At 42.6% G+C, this 22,190-nt stretch overlaps 1 protein-coding gene across 10 annotated transcripts in view; it reads right to left on the minus strand.

The window, feature by feature from the left end:
- The window catches only part of CSMD2 (CUB and Sushi multiple domains 2), a 701,208-nt gene that overhangs the window by 223,510 nt on the left and 455,508 nt on the right, over positions 1-22,190 (minus strand). For all 10 annotated transcript variants that reach the window (XM_032160157.2, XM_032160162.2, XM_032160160.2 and 7 more), the window contains 4 exons: positions 20,938-21,107; positions 11,374-11,530; positions 9,616-9,807; positions 3,808-3,934 (listed from right to left, as the gene is read on the minus strand). In XM_032160157.2, the coding sequence (XP_032016048.1) occupies positions 3,808-3,934; positions 9,616-9,807; positions 11,374-11,530; positions 20,938-21,107 (646 nt within the window). The remainder of the gene's footprint in view (positions 1-3,807; positions 3,935-9,615; positions 9,808-11,373; positions 11,531-20,937; positions 21,108-22,190) is intronic.

Raw genomic sequence — 22,190 nt, forward strand, 5'->3', positions numbered from 1 at the left:
GAGAGGGAGAGAGGGAGTGGGAAAGAAGGAGGGAAGGGGAGGGAAAGGGGGAGGACCGAGTGAGCACACATAAGTACAGCTGTACGTGTGCATGCTATGCATACTGGCTGGGATGGCAGGCTGGGGTGGGAGAATGAGGAAGGGACAGTGTCTTGCCACTCTATCTCCACCTTTCTGCAGCTCTCAATGAAACTGGGAAGACCTCTTCTTACTTCACATTAGCTCCTTTGAGGTTGCTGTGGCTCCACGAAGCCATCCAGACTAAGGACTGATGTAATCTTTACCTTCTTCGGACTATTTCCCATTTTGGGATCCTCAGCATGCCCCCCATGACTTCATATTTCTTGCTATGTTACTCTGGAGAGGACGTTTCCTGTATTGGTTTTGATCTCGTCTTCCTGAGGGCTAGAAAGGGCATCTCCTGTCTCCCCTCCACCCCCATAGCCACCATTCTCATCAGTGAAAACGGTCCTCACTACTGCCCAGAAATCCATTCATCAATTTCTTGTAATTTCCTTGTGCCAGCCACACCTAGACCTGCTCTGCTCTCCTTAATTCCCAGGGAATTAATGCTGTGCCTTTTAGGCACGTTACGGCCACTATGCCATGGATGAACACATCCTTCTCTTTAGCGGATGTGTGCCAAAGCATCTAGAAATGAAGTATCACGATGTTGACAGTGTACTTTCCAGCGGCTCAGCAAAAAGGAAAACAAAACGGTGGAAAGAGAAGAACAAAGAAAGCACATAAGCATATATGGCAAAATAGTAACGCCATTTGGGTGTAGGCGGTAGGTACGCAGGTACTTGGTGTACTGTTGTCATAAACAGTAGTTGAGAAAAGTCGGTGTGATCACTTGAATGTCCCCTGAATTTTCTTTTTCTCCATCTCCACTGCCACTGCCTGGCTTCTGGCCTCCTTGTCCCCAGCCACACTCTGGAGACAGCTTCCTCACTGGGCTTCCAGGCCCAGCCTGTCCCACTCCGCCCATTCTCCAAAAACTGCCAGGAGCTGTCAAAACGCAGCCTCATAGCCCCAAGGCCCTCTCTGCTCCCCACAGCCTCCACCACCAGCTTCATCTCCCATGAATGCCGCCACCCACCAAATCGCAGGTGATCATCCAGCTGCAGGAACCATTTCCAGCTCCTTGAGGCTGACCACGCTGCTTCACTCTGCCTAGAAGCCCATTATCCTCCCAACCACCTTCCTCCTTGGCTACCTGGCAACCTCCTCTCCTTCCTTCAGGACTCAGCTCAAGGGTCACCTTTTCCAGAATAACTTCTCCCATCTCCTCCTGTCCTGCTTTTTCATTCCCCTTCCTCATTGTGCCACCACCTTGTTCTGGACAGACATGTGCGTCTGCTCTTTGTGAACCATGGCCACATCTCGTTCATTTATATAATGCCAGCACCTGGCACAGGCACAGCTGGGTAGTAAACCAACAGATATTTGTGAATATGAGGGAATGAATGCATCCTTGAATGATGCTCCTGTGAAGAAAGTGAGAAAACCTCTTGATTTGCACATGTGTATACTAAAGTCAAATAGTCATTATGTTCTTGATCCACTCATTGTTCAACCACTAGTCACTAAGGAACTATCATAGATCCACTAGGCATATTACTACCTTTATACTTGGGTCTTGCTTCATTCATTCTTTCATTCGTCAAACACTTGACACTTGTTGAGCCGGGGGCACTGTGCTAAGAGCTGGGAGACTTGCAAAGATGAATCAGGCAGAGACCACAGCTCCAGGAGGGGAGGTAAGGCATGAGCATAAATAAAGGAGAAAAGTGGTCAGTGTCATCAGGAAAATATATGCAACAGGCAACGGAAGTTCAGAAGAGGCAGAAAGGACTCCGAGGAGCCCCACAAGAGACGGGGTGAGGGATGACCTCCTGGGTGAGCTGACATTTGCACTTGACTTTGAGGGATGGATAATTTTAGATGTAAGCCTTTAGAGGGAAGAGGGCGTTCCAGAGGAAGGGCAGAGTAGAAACAAAGGCCCTCAGCTAGGCCATGTACAGGGGTCACCAATAATTCTGCTTTGCCAGAATGTCATTGAAGAGAAGTGGAAAATAAGGTTGAGGAGGGAGGTTGAAGTTGCTGTAGCCTCAAAGGCAAGAATAAAATGTTTATCTTGTATTCTGTGAGGGTGGGGTGGCCATGGAAGGTTTCTAATCAGAGGGTGAATTGATCAGGTATGCTTTCAGAAGGTTATACCAGCAGTGCTGTGCGGGATGAATGTGCATATTTAACTTGTCCCCCTAACAATGCAAAGTCCCTGTGTACACTGTTGACCTTATTTTGCTCAGAGTGTAGCTAAAAAATTTGTACATATTAAATACTTAATATATTTCTTTAACATTAATTGAACTGTGTACATCAGTGAATATCTGTATTTCTTGCAGCAAAACACCCATTCAGCCAGTTCTCCCTAATTGGAAACTCTGACATGCAGGAATCTTCTCCTAGCTACACTTCTGTTCCTTTTCTTGGCTCCTCACTATTCCAAATCCTTAGCACTTACTTCCTGGATCATTGTAACAGACTCCTGATGGTGCCTCCCCATGAGCTCTCTACACTGCAAATAACCCTGGTGGACTGACCCTGCTCAAGAACCTTCCATGGCTCCCTCTTAGTTATTGGCATTTAAGATGGTCCATAACCAGGCTATACTTTAACCCTATCTATCTCCCATTCCTTATCCATGTGTTTCCCCTACTCCAGCCAGACTGTTTCCTCCCCAATTCCCTTGTTCTATCCTCCTTTCACACCTCCGCTCATACTGCTGCCCCAACCTGCCCTTTTCCTCCTAACTCACCTGAGCCACGGCTCAAGGCCCCATTTTGCCAGCAGGGCAATAGTGCGAAGATTCAGAAAGACCTGGGTTCGGATCTCAGAGTTTTGATTCCCTGTGCAAACTTAGAAATGCTATGCATCCTCTTGGAATCTGAGCTTTCTCATCTATAAAATGGGAATTACAATAATGTCTATTTGTTATTAGGGCTTATTCTTATCAGTAGGGCTATTACAGGGAGTTAATAAGGTAGGCTCTGTGCTCAGTAAATGGTGATGGTTCTTTCTCCTCTGACTCCTTGAAATTCCAATAAGGAATTCCTGGAAGGAAGTTACATTTTGATGGCATACCTATTTTGAAGGAATTTATCTTTTGAAGAAGTACATACCACTGCTTGTCTTTTGCTATTTACTTCCTCCACAACTCTAAAATACAAGCATTTCTGTCCTCATTCTAAAGATGAGGAAACAGCCTAAAAAAGGGAAGCAATCTGCCAGGGGCCATATAGCTAAAGCTGAGTTAGCACATGCTAACTGTCAGAAATAACCACAGCAACTGTTATTAAATATTCACTATGTTCCAAGTACTATACTGAGCATGTTATATGCAATATCTCATTCAAGTGCTTTATCCTGAGATCCATACTCGACAGAAGAGGACAATGAGATGCAGAGACGATAAGGAACTTCCCCAAAGTCCTGCAAACAGTACATGGAAGGGTTGGATTCAAATGGGGGTCTGCGTGCCTTCAATCCGTGCCCTCAGCTACTCTGCTGTAACTGTGCTATCTGGGCCAGTGAGGTGTATGGACTTGGCATGGAGCCCTGAGAGGCTGAGACGGAACTTTCTAGATTTTCTAAGGCATCCAGCATAGCAACCACTATTGATCACAAGGTTCTCCAGGTGAGGCAGGCGGGCCAGGCACTGGCTGGAAGGCCTGGTGATGATGCCGATGATGGCTCCCCTGAACAACTGGCGATGGTTACTTTGCCAGCCCTGACACTTACCCAATGGTGCAGCCGGCCTCTGCTTCGATGGTCCAGATGCAGTTGAGATTATGTTCATAGGGAGCTGGATACCCGGGTGACAGCACCTGCCCCGACACCTCTCCTCTCACTGTCCCTCCACACTCGGCTGAAAGAAATCCCAAAAGAGTGAGCTTCATGGGGTGGCCTGAGCTGCCAGCAGTCATTCAGCGGCTCCTTTTGCCTGTTTGCTCCTGAGTCCCTTCCCTCTCATTCATTCCAAGTGACTGAGCACAGCATATTAAAAGGTCCTTGGATGAGACTTCTATCCAGAACCTATAAAGAACCCCTACAAATCAACAATAAAAAGACAAATAGCCCAATTTTAAAAAGGCAAAGGATTTGAATAAACATTTCTCCAAAGAAGATATATAAATAGCCAATACATACATGAAAAGATGTTTAACATTGTTAGTCATTAGGGCAATACAAATCAAACCCACAATGAGATATCACCTCACACCCACTGGGATGTCTATAATCAAAAAGACTCCACAAGCGTAGGTGGGGATGTGGAGAAACTGGAACTCTCATCATTACTGATGGAAATGTAAAATGGTGCAGCTGCTTTCAAAAACAAGTTGGTGGTTCCTCAAAATGTTAAACATAGTCACCATAGCAATTCTGCTCTTAGGCACATACCCAAGATAAATGAAAACGTGTTCACATAAAAACTTGAACATGAATGTTCATAGCAACGTTATTCATAGTTATCAAAAAGTGGAAACAACCCAAATGTCTATCAACTGATGAATGAATAAACAAAATGTGGCATAGCCATACAATGGAATAGTATCCAACCATAAAAAGGAATCAAGGTGGCCGGGCATGGTGGCTCATGCCTGTAATCCCAGCATTTTGTGGGGCTGAGGTGGGTGGCTTACCTGTGGTCGGGAGTTTCAGATCAGCCTGACCAACATGGAGAAACCCCATCTCTACTAAAAATGCAAAAAATTAGCCAGGTGTGGTGGTGCATGCCTGTAATCCCAGCTACTCAGGAGGCTGAGGTAGGAGAATCGCTTGAACCCAGGAGGTGGAGGCTGTGGTGAGCCGAGATCGCACCATTGCACTCCAGCCTGGGCAACAAATGCGAAACTCCATCTCAAAACAACAACAACAACAACAAGAAGGAATCAAGGCTTGCTACATGCTACAATATAGATGAACTCTGAAAACATTAGTTAAGTGAAGGAAGTCAGACACATTGTGCAATTCCACTTATATGAAATACCTAGAATAGGCAAATCTTGGAGACAGAAGGTACATTAGTGGTTGCTAGGGCCTGGGGAAGGGGACAATGGGGAGTGGCTGTTAATGGGCATGGGTCTTCTTTTGTGGGGGACAAAATGTTCAAAAATTAGATTGTGGTGATGGCTGTACAACCCTGTGAGTATACTAGTCACATGGTTAGGCTTTGTTTCCCTACCCAAATTTCACCTTGAATTGTAATCCCCAGATATTGAGGGAGGAACCTGGTGGGAGGTGACTGGATCATGGGGCCAGTTTCCCCCATACTGTTTTCATGATAGTGAGTGAGCTCTCACGAGATCTGATGGTTTTATAAGTGTTTGACAAGTTCCTCCTTCTCTCTTTTCTCTCTCCTGCTGCCTTGTGAAGAAGGTGCCTGCTTCCCCTTCCGCCATCATTGTATGTTTCCTGAGGCTTCCCCAGCCATGAGGAACTGTGAGTCAATTAAACCTCTTTTCTTTACAAATTACCTAGTCTCAGGTAGTATCTTTATAGCAGTGTGAGAACAGACTAATATAACTACAAACAACTGAATTGTACACTGGTAAATAAAAACAGTCCCTGAGTGTAGGGCTGATTGCCTATTCTGTGACCAACCTCCTCAAAGCCTCCTAGGGAGGAACATGCAAGTACTTCAACCTGCTTCTTGATAGCAACAGGACCTCTGCTAGCTTCCAGGACAGCAGAGATCAACAGGATACTGCACTCCCCTGGAAGAGTTTACCATCTAGTAGAGAAGACGGCCACACTGTGTGCTATGTGTCCTAACAGCAAGTAGCACAGCAGAAGTGACCAATCTCCCTGAGCAAAGGACAGCGACGGTCAGGGAGGGTGCTGGTCTCAAATGAACCTTGAAGAAGAAGCAAGCGTTGACCAGGTCGGTTGGGTGGCAAGGGTAGGATGGGAAGGAGGGCACTGCAGAGAGAGAGAGAAGAGTAACTGCAAAGTTCCTGGAGGTGAGGAACAGCATGGCAGGCTGGAGGCCGGGGTATGAGATAGGGAGACGGGGGAGATGGGACTGGAAAGGTGAGGAAGCATCACAGGTTGAAGGACCTTGGATACCAGGCTGTCATATATTCACTGTTCCAGGAAAGAACTGCAGTGTTTATAAACGTGAGTTAATTGACTGCATGACCCGTCAGTGAACTTTGCATGTTAGGAGGAGTCACTGTGGTGGCAGTATAAGGGGTGCAGCAGGGGTGAAACTGGAGGCAGGGAGGCAGGTGAAGAGGTCTACATTCCCCATCGCAGCAGTCACTGAAGTCAGAAGTTGGGGGTTGCTGCTGGTCTTCTCCTCCTTCCTTCCCGACATCTAATCTGCCTCTGAGACCCAGTCGCTAAACCTGTGTGATATTATTCATGTTTGACTCTACTTTGCCCACATTGCTAGAGTCTTGACTCAGGCCCTCGCGATCTCTAGGCTGGCACAGTTGACTGCGCTCTAGGCAGTGCCATCAATGGATCTTTATCAAATGCAAACAAGTCACTGCTTGCATTTACTCTCCAATGAAGTCTAAACTTTTCAGTAGAGCCCACTGAGCCCACCAGAGTGGCTCCCTTTGGCCTCCCTGAATTCTTTGGTCCAGCCTGATGAAGTCCACAAGCTCTATCTGGATGGAGGACCTCAATAAACATCCTCGCTATGACATCTTTTGTAACATACCTCCCCTCTCCAGGTAGAACTGACACTGCCCTCCTTTGTGTCTCCGTTACAATGTGAATAGATTTCTACTGTAGCATGTGTAACGTGTTATTAAAATCCTGTCTATTTCCTCCACAAGACTATGAGCTCCTTGGCAACAGGGACCTTGTCTTATATCTGCACATCAAGTACCTAGTATACTGTTTGGCACATTATAGATACTTAATGTTTATTGAATTAATGGATGGCTGGATGATCAAATGAATGGAAGCAGATTATTGCTTTCCATGCAAATTACTATAAGCGTCTGAATCAAGGGAGAATGAGTACAAATGAAGAGGAGGATATTCATTGCAGAGCTATTTAGGAAAAGGAATAGTTGGTTAGGCAAGATGCTAGAAATAGGAGAAGAAGGGATCAGGGTTACAGATGGAAGACTGACCCCTACCTGTTGCTATAAAAGACCTATCAAACATTTCATCGACCCCTTGGTTTCACACAGGACCACTAAGGAAGGGTTGCAGGAGAGGCCCTCTACCAGACCCTCTGCTCAAGCTTCACTCTTCTGTCCAAGGTGCTGTTGGGGTGGGAGGTGCCAACCTGACTGAAAGACGCCAGGCTGAATGGGCCCATGGCAGGGAGTAGGGTGCTGGTGAGAGGATGGACTACAATTGTGGGGAGAAGGCTTGACTGGTTCCACAAATAGAGGAAGTAGCTAGAAAGGTGGGAGGGCATGATCCATGTCCTTGGTTAGAGCTTCCTTCCATATTCCAGATAGAGAAGGACCTCCTGCTTCCTGGGAAGTGAGGATTTGGAGGCAGCAGCACTGGCAGCACGTCATCATGGACAACTAGATACCTTCCCTGGGGCCTGGCAGGTGGGCAGGAGGGGGCTGAGTGGGCCAGCATGCAGCAGATTCAACAACATTGAGAACATATAAGTCTATTCTTTCTAGTCTTCTCCCTTCTTCCCACCCCAGAGCCTTGGCTGCTTTGTTTGGGCTGCAGAGTCCACTCACCGAAGAATAAAACATTTGGATGTTTTAAGCTATAGCAGTCCTTTGTGGTAGACCATGATGAAGTCGACCACAACATGACATATACAAAAATATGCACACAATCTCAAATACACAGCCTCGCTCCCCTAGCAGGCTAGAGGCAGTCTCAATGTGGAAGGCCTCCAAGGTTCTAGTGTAAGTTTAAGTTTAAATGCTCTTATACTGCTTGAGCGAACCCAATAAGTCCAGTCCAACTGGCATATTTGATATTCAAAGTAATCTTACAGTGAATCCTTTCTGCAAAGCAAATAATTATCTTGTAATGCGAGTCATCATCCCTCCTTTTCATTTTGTGTGCTCTGGCTTGCTGGTCTGTGGCATTATACTGTTGTGTGTTTATGCAAGCATCACCCTTCCTGGCCTGAGATCTGCTCTTCTCCGTATTCCTAGTGCCTAGCATAGTTCCTGGCACATGAATGAGGGGAGATATAAAAAGAGAGATGGAGGGCGAAAGGGAAGATATGCCTGAAGACCAGGTCAAAGGCAAAGGGAGAGGAAGACCCTAAAGGCTCCATAAGGGCTACTGTTTTGGTCTGTCCACTTGCAGAGGGTCCACTTAGACCCTCCACTGTATAACAGTGTTAAAGATCCTGTGAAAGTGTAGTCATCTAGGGGAAAAGAAGCATCTGTGGCCATTAACACTTCCCACCACGCCAGTTCACACTTTCACCCTTGCACATGCTCAGTCTAGAATGTCCACCTCCCTTCCTCTCCCTCCTGTTGGTGAATTCGAATCCATTCTTCCAAGTCTCAATTGAAATATCACCTCTCATGCAAAACATTCTCATATCCTCCCAACATTTTGGACTTAACTCTTTTTACAGTGCTTCTCTTATATTATACTTATCTGTTTATGTGTCTATTCTCCATGCTAGAGTATGGGCCCCCACAAGGGCAGTGAACAGGTTTTATTCTTCATTTATTTCTCTGCCTCCACAAATACCCAGACATACCATGTGCACCAATTCTGGCATGTGGGGCTTGGTAGGCATGTACGTGTTTTTCCAGTGGAGGTTTTGTTCTTACGAGATTAGCCAGTGCTGGCACAGATACGTTGAGGTTGTGGGACATGGGGAAGGGGGTGGAGAGAGAGAAAGATCCGGTTTTGGAAAGGGAGGAGGCAGGACGAAGCAGTATGGGGGAATTCACATTAGCAGGGAGATGGGTGGTAAGAGATGAAAAGGCCAGACAAACAGAATGACCAATTTTGCCTATTTTGCACTTCTGCCCCAGATCGCTGTCTCTTGTCCTGTGACACATGTGTAAAGATTCTAGAGAACCTCTGATGACATTCTGGAAGAACCACAGGTTTAACAAGATGCAAGATCATTATTGCATTCTTTATCAGTGACAGCAATGGTTGTTCTTTATCTTACTCTTTCTTTTGACATTCCTCCAGAAAAGGGAGAATGAGCCCCATTTTTCCTACAGGGAAACTGAGACCCAAAGTGGGTGGGAGACTCATTTGAGTCTTGGTGTTACAATAAGCCCTGGAACTCAAGCAAAAGCCCCATCTCTCCCTTTCTAATGGACTCTCCCACCTCATCGCTATCACCCGTGTTACAATTTTGAGGGCATGACTTGGCTGTGGTCCCACTTGCTAAATGTGCGACAAAGGCAAGCCACCCACCTGACTGCACTGCTGCATGGGTGTAATGAGGTGTGAAAGTGAAGAAGTGGAGAAGAGGTGCAGGCGAACCATGATGCCTTTTAGCAAGAGGATTCAGTCCAAGTAGATGGCCCCCAGGCCCTGGAGCATGGGGTCTAACTGGAATGAGACCAGGGCTAGAACTTGGTATTATGGGAGACCCAAGGGTTCCCTGCAGAGGAAGAGCCCTCCTACCGACACAGGTGGGCAGAGGCCGGTCCCAGGTCCGGCGCTCTCCACTCAGACACAGCAGCTCCTCACTACCCCGCAGGCTGTATCCAGGGTCACAGCTGAAGGACACGGAGCTCCCTGCAAAATGACCTTCATCATGAACCTTGTAGCCAAACTGGGGGGTTCCTGGGTCCTCGCATTTGATGAGTTCAAAACCTGGTGAGGAGAGAAGAGGTAGAGTGAGTAAGACCTATTGTGGCAGAAACCATGCTTCCTCTCTTCCCTCAAAGCCCACTTCCTCAAGGAAGCTGTCTCAGCCACAGACCCTGACTTCTGATGGATTCACCAATCAGGATTTCCTCATTTCTATGCTCAGTTGAGGGTTTATTAAGGAACATTCATTTCTCTGTTGCTATATGTAAATGATTTCTGCTTTTAATAGTTTTCAGGCCTAAGCTCTGCATGTTCTATTTCTTTCGTTTGACCCCATAGCATTTTTGCTAGCAGGGGCATTCTTTTCATTTTGCTCCTTGAGACATTCTGATAAGACGGAGTAGTATGGAGAAGTCACTTTAAATGTATGTTTAAAAGCTTAGTTATGACCTGCTTAAACATACGCTGTTGAGATGGGCTGGAATAGGAAACGGATTTATGTAGAGCTCCCACTCTATGGTGCTATACATGTGTTCTCTCTCATTTGTTATTCACAGGAGTCTTACAGGTGGGTATAATTATCTGCATTTTACAATGGAGAGCATTGATTTGGGAAGGTTAAAAAAACTGTTCCAAACTTACACAATTTTCACATGATAGAAATGGAATTCAAAGGTGTCTCTAACTACTCTTCCACTGAACCTCTTGTAACAGGCAAGGATCCTCTGCCAGGCAGCCTTGAGCTCAGACGAGGGGAAGCCTGACTATACTCCATGCATTATTTTCCCCAATAGCTTTATTTATTGAGATACAATTCACATACCATACATTCTCCCATCTGATGTGTACAATCCAACGTCTTTTAGTAGATTCACAGAGTTGTACAGCCATTGCCATAATCAGCTCTAGAACATTTCTGTCACCTCAAAAAGAAGTTCCATACACATGTTCCCCCCAACTCCCTCAGCCCTAGGCAACTGCCCTTTACTTTCTCGCTCTATGGATTTGCCTGTTTTGGACAGTTCATATGAAGGAACTCAAACAATATGTGGCCTTTGAGACTGGATTCTTCCACTTAGTGCAATCTTTTCAAGGGTCATCCATGTCAAAGCACGTATCAGTACTTTATTCCTTTTATTTTTTTAGACAGTCTTGCTCTGTCACCCAGGCTAGAGTGCAGTGGCACAATCTTGGCTCACTGCAACCTCTGCCTTCTGGGTTCAAGCGATTCTCCTGCCTCAGCCTCGCGAGCAGGTGGGATTACAGGCGCCCACCACCATGCCCAGCTAATTTCTGTAGTTTTAGTAGAGACGGGGTTTCACCATCTTGGCCAGGCTGGTCTTGAACTGCTGATCTCGTGATCCACCCGCCTCGGCCTCCCAAAGTGCTGGGATTACAGGCATGAACCACTGCACCTGGCCACTTCACTCCTTTTTATGGCCAAATGCTATTCCATTGTATGAACATATCACATTTTGTTTACCCATGCATCCACTGATGGACACATATTGGATTTTAAAAGTCTTAAGAGCACATTCTTTGTATCTCGTCGGCAAGCAGAAGCTCAAATAAATGAATAAAATGGGAAACCCTGACTTCCTTGTCCACACAGATGCAAGAAAGACTTACTGGAAAACTGCAGTTCAAAGCCCTTGCTGGTGTTTTCAGCATCAGTGATGAAATCAAGCCACAGACTGCTGGATGTGCTGTTCAAAGTCACCTCCATCATCTCAGAACGGCTGAATACTCCTAGCAAACGGGCGGAGTTGTTGTTGCCATCATAAACCTGGACACAGGAGAGACCCCCAGCCCAGTGTCGTCAGCATGACCTTATGTTGAACAACACTTTCTTACCCCACAACCCACACTCCTGGAGTTTAGCACTGGTAACAACTATCAGAGGCACAGTGAGTTATCAGATGCAAGGAAGATGGCAGAGGGAAGCTATCAACTGAGCAAGTTATCTCATTTTCCCTTGATGTCAGTTCTATGCTCAGCCCATCTTTAGTGTGAATCTAGTCTTTGGGAACTGACTGCTATTCTAATCTTTCCAGTGGAGATCTGTTCTTATTCCCTTAATGCCCATGTAGCACCAGCTTGCTCTTTAGCAGCCTGGGGAGGCCAGGTTTGGGTTGCCTGCTTGTCAAACCATCTGTTTCTTCAGAGAGACAGGCTGAAAACATTCATCTCTACATTGCTAAACCCTCAATCCTGTCCTTTCAGTAGATGAGGCAGCCATCCTCTCACCTGATCCCACCCCACTGTGGCAGTAGCCTGTCTTGAGCACTCTGCTGGACATCATCCCTGGGATCTAGACACCAGTGTGTCATGGTGACTTTTTCTTCCCCAAGCTCAGCCTCTGCCCCTTCCCTCCTAAATGAGGGCTCCGGCTAGGGCCTGCTGGGCTTGCCAAGGGTGGAATCGTACAGGCATCTGGCTTCCCTCGTTTCCATCTGTCCCCTGAACTTCTTAGTACCAGTAAAGACAACAATCATCAGAATAATGAACTGGCTCCCCAGGTTTCGAGGTTGCTGCTCCTTTCCAGATAATTGTACAAATAACAACAGAAGTTGTGATTGAGTGAAAGACCTCCTGGTGCTTTTGTAAATATCAAAGATGGGATCTCTGAGTGGGTGATGAATATTTGTGCATGGCACACAATGTGATGCCAGCTGCCAGCAAATTGGAACAATATTTCCATTGTACTATTTATGAAGCAAAGCTTTCTAAAAGAAGCCATCCTTCAAACTAACAGTGTTGTATATTATAGAGATTTGTTTAGGCTCCTGGGAGCCTGAAGTCTGTTTCCAGATCCTTGTGTAATTGCTGTATATCACTGATAGACTGAGTGAATTCCGGGGTTCCAACAGACATCAAGATAATACAAGTTCAAAGAGTTTAGCCTAAACTGTTACAAAAATATTTTTAATCACCGAAACATATGGAAATCAATGGATCAAGGCATTTATCATCAATGGAATAAGAATCATCAATTGCAATAAGAAATAATAATCATCAATTGCAGTAAGAAAGACAATCGGACACCATGTGTTTCTTTAATAAAAGATATACCATCACCCACGGAGTTATCTTGCCCAAAAAATCAGACCTGATCAGATCAAGCCACTGGATCCAATTTCCAACTTACAGGCAATAAATACTGAGGACAGAGGAACATACGAAATGATACCCTGTGAGGGCATTCAGCAAAATCGAGAGTGGAAAGTTCCACCGAACAAACGATCTGATTTCCTCAACAAATAAGTTACAAGGGGGAAAAGAAAAGAGATGGAGGGAGAAACCTATAGATTAAAAAACACATGAGACAATGAATCTAATGTGTGGACCTTATTGAATCCTGATTCAAATAAACTATAAATTTAAAAAATATTATGACATCTATGAGATAATTGGAAATTTAAACACTCACTGGATATATGATGTTATTAAGAAATTATGGTTAATTAATAAAAAGTATGATGGGAACAGGATATTTTCCTTAATTTCCAAGCATAATTCATCAAGAACAAAAATGTTACTTGCATCATTACAATAAAATATTAATTGCAGAAAAACTTATAAAATAGAATGTGCAAATAACTTTCAGAACTTACAACATGTTGGTAAGTGTCTTTCTAGGCTTTGTTCTATGCATTTATTTCCTTATATAAATTTATGTTTTTATAATTTTTTATAACAATAAGATCGAATTATAGACACTATAGGGCAACCTGCTCTTTCACTTAATATAATGTGTATATTTTTAAAGTCATTAAATATTTTTTCCATAACAGCATTTAAATGGTGGCAGGAATTTCCATAATAAAAATTAACCCAATCTGCAATAAAATTATTTACATATCAGTGTCCAAAATATGTGCTCTGGCACATAAGGCTCACTCAGTAAATGTATGATAAATAAACCAATATTTTCCTCTAGAATTCATGTCCTTAAATCTACCTGGAATTTATTTTGGAATATGATATACAATTCTACCTTAACTCCCTGATAGATTAGTCATTTAACCAAACTCTGTTTGTAAATATTCCACACACTACCAATTTTAAATCCATCTTTATCACATATATAATTAACATATAATTGTATACATTTGGTTTTGTCAACTTTCTATTCTATTGCATTTGTCTATTTGTCTATTCCTATGCATGACCCACACTGTTTTAGTTACTGTAGCTTTACAATATATTTAAATAATTAGTAGGAAAAGTCCTCATCTGTCTTCTAACTTAAAAAAAATTCTCCCAGATGTACTCGTCTAAACTCAAGAAGAATTTTCCTGAATTATAAAAAGTAAAACAAAAAACTCCAAAACAAAACTTGTGTAATTCTGACTGAGCTACATTAAATGTATGGGTGGATTTGAGAAAAATGTATCTATGTGATATTGAGTCTTCCAATCCATATACATGGTGTCTAGCTCCATTTAATCAAGTTGTCTTTTATGTCTCTCACTAACATTCTGTTCTTATTCCTGGGTATTTTTATATTTTTGATTGCTATTGGGAATTGGGCCTTTGTATACATTTATTTCCTAACAATATTGCTTGATGGTCCAATTCATCATTATGTGCAGGTGATTGAGAAATCCAAGAGAATCTATGCACATCCATTACATCCAATAAAGCAGGTCAGCAAGATGGCGGGTTTCAAAATGAATATGCTAAGCAGAAAGCTTTCTATACACAATTACAAACAACGTAAGCATAATTTCTATGAATATTCCTGCATGTCCGCTTGCACACGTGTGCTTGAGTTTCTCTAGAGCATACATCTAGCATGGAAAAGCTGGTTGTGGGGATGACACATCTTCAATTTGGTTAGATATTACCAGATTGCTCTTTGAAAAGGAATACCAATTTGCTCTCTCACCAGCAACGTCTGACAGCTTTCATTGCTTTATATCCTTGCTGATACTTGGTATTTTAGGGCATTATGATGTTTTCCAATTTGATGAGTGTAAAGTGGTATCTCACTTTAATATGTAAATCCTTGATCGCCATTGAAGTTGAGCATCTTTTTATGTGTTTATCAACAGTTCTTACTTCCTTTTCTGTGAATTGCCTGCCTTTTCATACCCTCTGTGCATCCATGAGAATGAAATCTCCCTGCATTTATTTTAGTTACATCCATATCAAAATAAAATTTTATCTTCTCTCAGTTAAGATGATGCACATTTTGGAGGGCTTATTTCTAGGTGTCTTACAGTTTTTGTTTCTATTATAAATGAGACTTTCCCTCCTGATTGCAAGTTTTATTTGGTTATAGAAACACAGAAGCTTTGTGAATTTTCTTATTGATTTTGAGTTTATTAGTTGATTGTTTTGTATTTTTGAAACAAAAGTCACAATTTTCTATATTCCTTTCTAATTTTTATAGTTCCTTTTTTTCTTTTTCTGGTATAAATGAAATGGTATGTCTGTTCAGCACAATGCTACGTTCTATTGGTGACAGTGGAACTATTGATCTTGTTCTTGACTTTACTGAAAATCTTTAGGAAGTTTTGCCATTAAGTATAATGTTTGCTATAGGCGTTGGTAGAAATATTTTTATCAAGTTAGGAAAGTTCTATTTGTAGTTTTATGAGATGTTTTTAAAAATCATGAGTGGGTGCTGAACTTAATCACATGATGCTTTGGGGTGTATTAGCAGGATAATGTCTTTTTCTTTGCTAATCTGTTTATAGGCTATTAGGTTGAGCCATGAAATTGCCAATATTTTAACAGTTTTGACCTACAAAAATAGCAATTTCATATGGTTTGTCTAACAAATAACATTATGAGCTTTTCTAATTTTGACACATCCTCACATTCCTGGAATCAAACCTACTTGGTCATCTTTGTTTGTTTTTTGAGATGGAGTCTCTCTCTGTCACCCAGGCTGGAGTGCAGTGGCTGCAATCTCTGCTCACTGCAAGCTCTGCCTCCCAGGTTCATGCCATTCTCCTGCCCGAGCTTCCGAAGTAGCTGGGACTACAGGCACCTGCCATCACGCACCGCTAATTTTTTTTTTTTTTTTTGGATTTTTATTATAGACGGGGTTTCACTGTATTAGCCAGGATGGTCTCATCTTTGTTTTAATACACAGCCAAATTCAATCTGATTTATACTCAGAATTTTTAGATCTATGATCAAAAGTGCAACTGACCTAATAGTTTCTGATTTCTGCTCTTTTTAAAATTTTTATTTTAAATTATAAATTGATAAATTACAGCTGAATATATTCATGGGGTAGAAAGTATGTTATGATTCATGAATACAATGTGGACTTAGTAAATCAAACTAACATAACCATCACCTCAAATACTTATCTTTTTTTGTGGTGAGAACATTTGAAATTTACTCTTTTAGTGATTTTGAAATGTATGATACATTATTATTTGCTATGTTCACATATATTGTACATGTAATGTGCAATACATCTCAAAGGAAAAATAAACCCTTAATTCTTCTGTCTAATTGATGCTTTCTATACTTTGACCATCATCTCTCCATTCCCTCAATCCCCTGGTAACCAGAATTTTACTCGTTGATACCAAAGTTTCTACTTGCCTCATTAAGAAAAAATGAGCTGGGAGATGGTTCTTTATTTTTCTCTTTTCTGAACAGTTTATTGCAGGGATTAATAGCTTCTTCAAGTTTTGTTAAGCTTACCTGTAAAATAGTTAAGGCCTGGGGCTTTTGAGAGAGGATATGGGGGAATCATAATTTTTTAATGGTTATTGGTTTTTTTCAGATTTTTAAAAATATTAGTACTTTTTATCTATAAAAATTTCCATTTCATCTGAGCTTTCAGATTTCTTGGCCTACAGTTGTTCCTAAATATTTTCCTTCTTTCTTTTGAAAAAAGGTCTCAAGGACTTCATGTCTAAAACACCAAAAGCAATGGCAACAAAAGCCAAAATTGACAAATGGGATCTAATTAAACTAAAGAGCTTCTGCACAGCAAAAGAAACTACCATCAGAGTGAACAGGCAACCTACAGAATGGAAGAAAATTTTTGCAATCTACTCATCTGACAAAGGGCTAATATCCAGAGTCTACAATGAACTCAAACAAATTTACAAGAAAAAAACAAACAACCCCATCAAAAAGTGGGCAAAGGACATGAACAGACACTTCTCAAAAGAAGACATTTATGCAGCCAAAAAACACATGAAAAAATGCTCATCATCACTGGCCATCAGAGAAATGCAAATCAAAACCACAGTGAGATACCATCTCACACCAGTTAGAATGGCCATCATTAAAAAGTCAGGAAACAACAGGTGCTGGAGAGGATGTGGAGAAATAGGAACACTTTTACACTGTTGGTGGGACTGTAAGCTAGTTCCACCATTGTGGAAGTCAGTGTGGCGATTCCTCAGGGATCTAGAACTAGAAATACCATTTGACCCAGCCATCCCATTACTGGGTGTATACCCAAAGGATTTTAAATCATGCTGCTATAAAAACACGTGCACACGTATGTTTATTGCGGCACTATTCAGAATAGCCAAGACTTTGAACCAAGCCAAATGTCCACAATGATAGACTGGATTAAGAAAATGTGGCACATATACACCATGGAATACTATGCAGCCATAAAAAATGATGAGTTCATGTCCCTTGCAGGGACGTGGATGAAGCTGGAAACCATCATTCTCAGCAAACTATTCCAAGGACAAAAAACCAAACACTGCATGTTCTCATTATAGGTGGGAATTGAACAATGAGAACACTTGGACACAGGAAGGGGAACATCACACATTGGGGCCTGTTGTGGGGTGGGGGGAGAGGGGGGAGGGATAGCATTAGGAGATATACCTAATGTAAATGACGAGTTAATGGGTGCAGCACACCAACATGGCACATGTATACATATGTAACAAACCTGCACCGTGTGCACACGTACCCTAGAACTTAAAGTATAATTAAAAAAAAAAAGAAAAAGGTCTCAGTCTGTTGCCCAGGCTGGAGTGCAGTGGCATGATTCCTAAACATTTTCTTATTTCCATAATCTCTCCTATATCTTTGATTATGTTCCTTTTCAACTCCTAATATTATATATTTGTGACTTCTTTATTCCTTGATCAGTTCTGCCAGTATTGTCTACTTTATTATTTTTCAAAAAAAACAGTTGGTTTTGTTGACAATTGCTATTGTTTTTTAGTTTTGTTTCTTTAGTCATTTCCGCCTTTATCTTTAAAAGTATCTTTCTCCTACTTTCTTCTGATTTATTCTGTTACATTATTCAAGCTACACAAATCCTTATTTATCATTAAGTTAGGTGATATGTCACAGACTTACAGAGGTATATTAAAAGCTTCCATGATGGCTGTAACTTTATTAAATTTTTTTACATTTCCAGCGGTTTTTATTTAATTTATTCGTGCTATGTTATTTGGCACATAAAAGTTTCACTGTGGATTGATTATCCATTTTATTAATATAAAATAATCCTTTTTTTCATTTCCTTATGAGATGTGGGAGAAGTTCTCAAATTTATCTTTTAATAAACTGATTTCATTTTTCTGTGGTTTACCATCTTCCGTTCATTGCCTCCATCCCATTTTTTAATTGGGTGATCATGTTTTTCATCTCTGTTCAATCTCTCCTCATCTCCAATTGCTCTGTTTTCATTATTGCCTATTTTGGTGTCATAAATATAATATTCTCTGAAATTCTCTTAAGAATACAAATTAGGAGCTTTTAAAGTATGTTTCTGTTCTTTGTTGCCTACAGAGGGGCAATTAGCTCTGATTCCACAAACATGTCTCCTTCTTCTAATCTACTGAATATTTACACATATCTGGTTAATGTTCTTGTTGGCACACCACAACAGAGGGAAAATGGAAACTGGGAGTGGAAACTCCCAGCAGTCTTTAAGGGAGAGCAGAGGAGCTAAACTCAAAGAGGCCATAGCAGGAGCATTTCCTACCCTGGTGCTAAAGAGTGTGTGTGTGTGCGCGCGTGTATGCGTGTGTGTGCGTGTGCATGTGTGTGCATGTGTTTGTGTACGCATGTGTGTGTGTGCATGTGCGCATGTGTGTGCACCACCTGGGCTCCTGCATCCTCTGTTAGTCCTCCCTGAACTCTGACCTAGGTTTTATGCCCCATGTCCCTCCTCCTTTCTTACCCTGACCACCTCAGAAAGACTCTCTCTGCTTATCTACCAAGCTGCCCACCTGACCCTGAAGCCAGAACTCTGATAGTGCCGTTGAGTGTGCACACCTACTGACTATGTCTTAGGTGCTATTCTGAATCTAGACCCCCTTAGCGAGGAAGCATGGGCACTGGCCATACTCCATATGACCTCCAGCAACCTGGGAGCCATTTCTGCTGGCTCTATCAGGTCACTTGCACGGAACCACTGCTTATACTCCCTTTCAAAACCTGAAAATTGTAAACTATGCCTCAAAGCTGGCTTTTTGTGCTAATGGCCTTCATCCAAGAAAGCCTCTGCACTGCCCAGCTCACATCGCTCCATCTGTACCTCTACAGAGAGGAGGTCCCTCTGGTGCTGCTGTATGGAGATTGCAGCCTCTGAGACTCAAACGGATGGAGAGAGGTGAAGGTCAAGGGTGATGCCTAAAGACACGGTTATTGGGAGGGCATAAAACCCTTGTCTTGTATTCTTTTGTTGGGAGACACACACTGTTTTTATGTGGGGTTGGAAAGCAGAGCTTAAGAAGCCAATGGGATTGTTCTATCGCATTTCAGGCACATCCAGTCCCAGCCAGTGATCTTACGAGTGCATCTGCTTGGGTTCAAAAAGGATTAGGTAAGAGTGAGAAATGCATTTCAAACACACACACACACACACACACACACACACACACACACACACACACACCCCATACACCCCAGAGGACATATGCCCCAGGGGGTTGGCCAAGAGTATCCATCATCTGTACATAAAAAGGATAGCACATTTATCACACCTGGAGATAATCTGAAAGCATGGAAATTTAATGGTTTATCTTTGGATTTTCCAGAGTAGGTGGGTTCTGGTTCAACTTTTTCTAATGTAAGGACTTCTCTGGCTACAAGGAATAAAACTATATTAGAAAAAGCTAAAAACATTCCTTGGCCTAGGATGAAAATGAACATGCTTTGTATGAGGCTTTCCTTATCATTCACTTTATTAAGGCAGCTCTTTAATAAATTCTCCATGCTCAACTCTTTGATTACACAGACACACACCACACATTATTGGAGGCACTCAATCACATATTCTTTGTATTTATGCAAAGAAATACAAGACATATATGCCCAGTGTCTTAACAAATCCCTCTCTATGACCCTTTCTGTAATCCAAGTCCTATCATTTCTTTCTCTTTACATATGTCTCGAACTCACTTTCTTTAACCCCACTGCCACACCAGGCCATCATCGTGGTACACTGGAGTTACTGCAATAGCCTGTTATTCAGCCAAAATATACGCAATACACAAGTGCACATACACACAATATGCTGACAGAGGTGTGTGCAGACATAGATCCCCAAAACCAAATAAATACATGGACACCGATTCATACACATGTGGAAACATATTTAAAAAAGCATCTATATCCATAAATACACAGCTACACAAATGAACACACACATGCATATATATACATGTTCTACGAGCTCTTCATTATCCATGTTGACAGTCAGGGCTCAAAATGGAAAACTGGATCCATTGGCTGCTCCAACCAAACTTATTATTATTGTTATTATTTTGAGACAGGGTCTGACTCCATCACCGTCTGGAGTGCAGTGGCATGATCATGGCTCACTGTAACCTCAACCTCCCTGGCTCAAGTGATCCTCCCACCTCAGCCTCCCCAGTAGCTGGGACGATAGGCATGTGCCATCACACCCAGCTAATTTTTGTATTTTTTGTAGAGACAGGGTTTTGCCATGTTCCGTAAGCTGACTTATTATCTTTTATTATGCAGTCAACCCATACTCGATTACACATGCATTTGATAGCAGGCAGCTTCTAAACAAACTCTAAAACCATATTCTTAGATACCCATATACCCCTCTCTTTTGGTCCTCTCTTTCTCCCAGATGAGTGAGGACAGTATCTTGGGACTCAGGAAGGAAGGAGAAAGTTTGGATCACTCACACAGAGACAAAGGAGTGAGTACTGACCAGACTACTGCATAGTGTAACACACATACTCTGAAATGGATCAATTTTACCTTGAGGACGTCTCCTTCGGAGAGTTCGAATGCCCTGGCTTTCAGCTGAATCCCCTTCCCTGGCTGGGTCTGGATGGAGTAGATGCATTCGTGATTGTTATTGTAGTTCACAGGAAAGTTGGGGGACAGCAAAGTACCCTGAGTGCCTGTGACCGAATTCCCACACTCAGCTGGAAAGAGAATCACAATAACCACAGATTAACCCCCATCAGCTGCATCCAGAAAGCAACTCACAGCTCTGATGAACCTGACAAAGATGACAAGTCGTTTGCCTGTCTACCTGCCAAGGTACCTGTGTGTCTGTCCAGTTGTTGGACTATCTATAGAAATGCTTCTCAAACTTAAAAAAAAAAACAAAAAAAAACTTCCCTACCTATGGTGCTGCCTGCTTTGTTTCTGTCTCTTGTACAGTTCATCTGTCTCTCTCCTACAGAAACAGACGCTAACCCACCAGGCACCCTTTACAATTTCAGTGCTATAAAGCAGCCGTGTGACATACCTATTCATATGGTAGCGTAGCAACAGAAATGACCGAGGAGGAGGTGAGGGGAAGAGGGGGGCAGTTAAGTGAGGAGAGATGAAGCCTTTCCGTCTCACAGAATAGGAACTAAGAGGGGGCAAGATCACATCATAATCGCTAACCCTTATGTGCAAAACAGCACGATTGACACTTTACAAGGACCATTTCAGTCATCAGTTGCAACAGCAGCCCCATAAGGTAGGCACAATTATCATTTCTGGTTTAAAGATAAGGAACCAGGGACTCAACCACTGAGACCAAGCCTCTCTGTGGATTCACGAGGAGGAGGGGACTGAGAACTCAACCTCCTGGGTCCTGGGGAAAGTTTTTAGCAGTCTCATTGCAGCCTGTTTCATTCAACAGCTAATGAAATCACACCCTCCTCTGGAAACTGCTTCTCCTCCTCCAGAATTAGTCATTCTTTCCCCATTGTTCTCATACCTTTATTTATAGCAGTCATCCCATTTTACTTCACTTATTTGTTAACATTTCTATGTCCTGTACTGCACTGTGGATCCTTTGGGGCTTGGGTCGTGTTACTGTCTCCTTAACACCCACACAGTGTGTGGGCAGGGCAGGCTCAGGGCATGCACAGAGGGATGGGATCTTTAATAATTGGGGGGCCCCTCCCTGTTCCTTCCTGTATCTGAGCACCTCCCATATTGCACCTTGATTGCTTGCTGCCTGTCCTGTGTCCCCCACCTAAACTGTCAGTAACTTGAGGGCTAGGGTC

The sequence above is a fragment of the Hylobates moloch genome, unplaced genomic scaffold (genome assembly GCF_009828535.3).
Source record: "Hylobates moloch isolate HMO894 unplaced genomic scaffold, HMol_V3 SCAFFOLD_8, whole genome shotgun sequence".
Lineage (NCBI taxonomy): Eukaryota > Metazoa > Chordata > Mammalia > Primates > Hylobatidae > Hylobates > Hylobates moloch.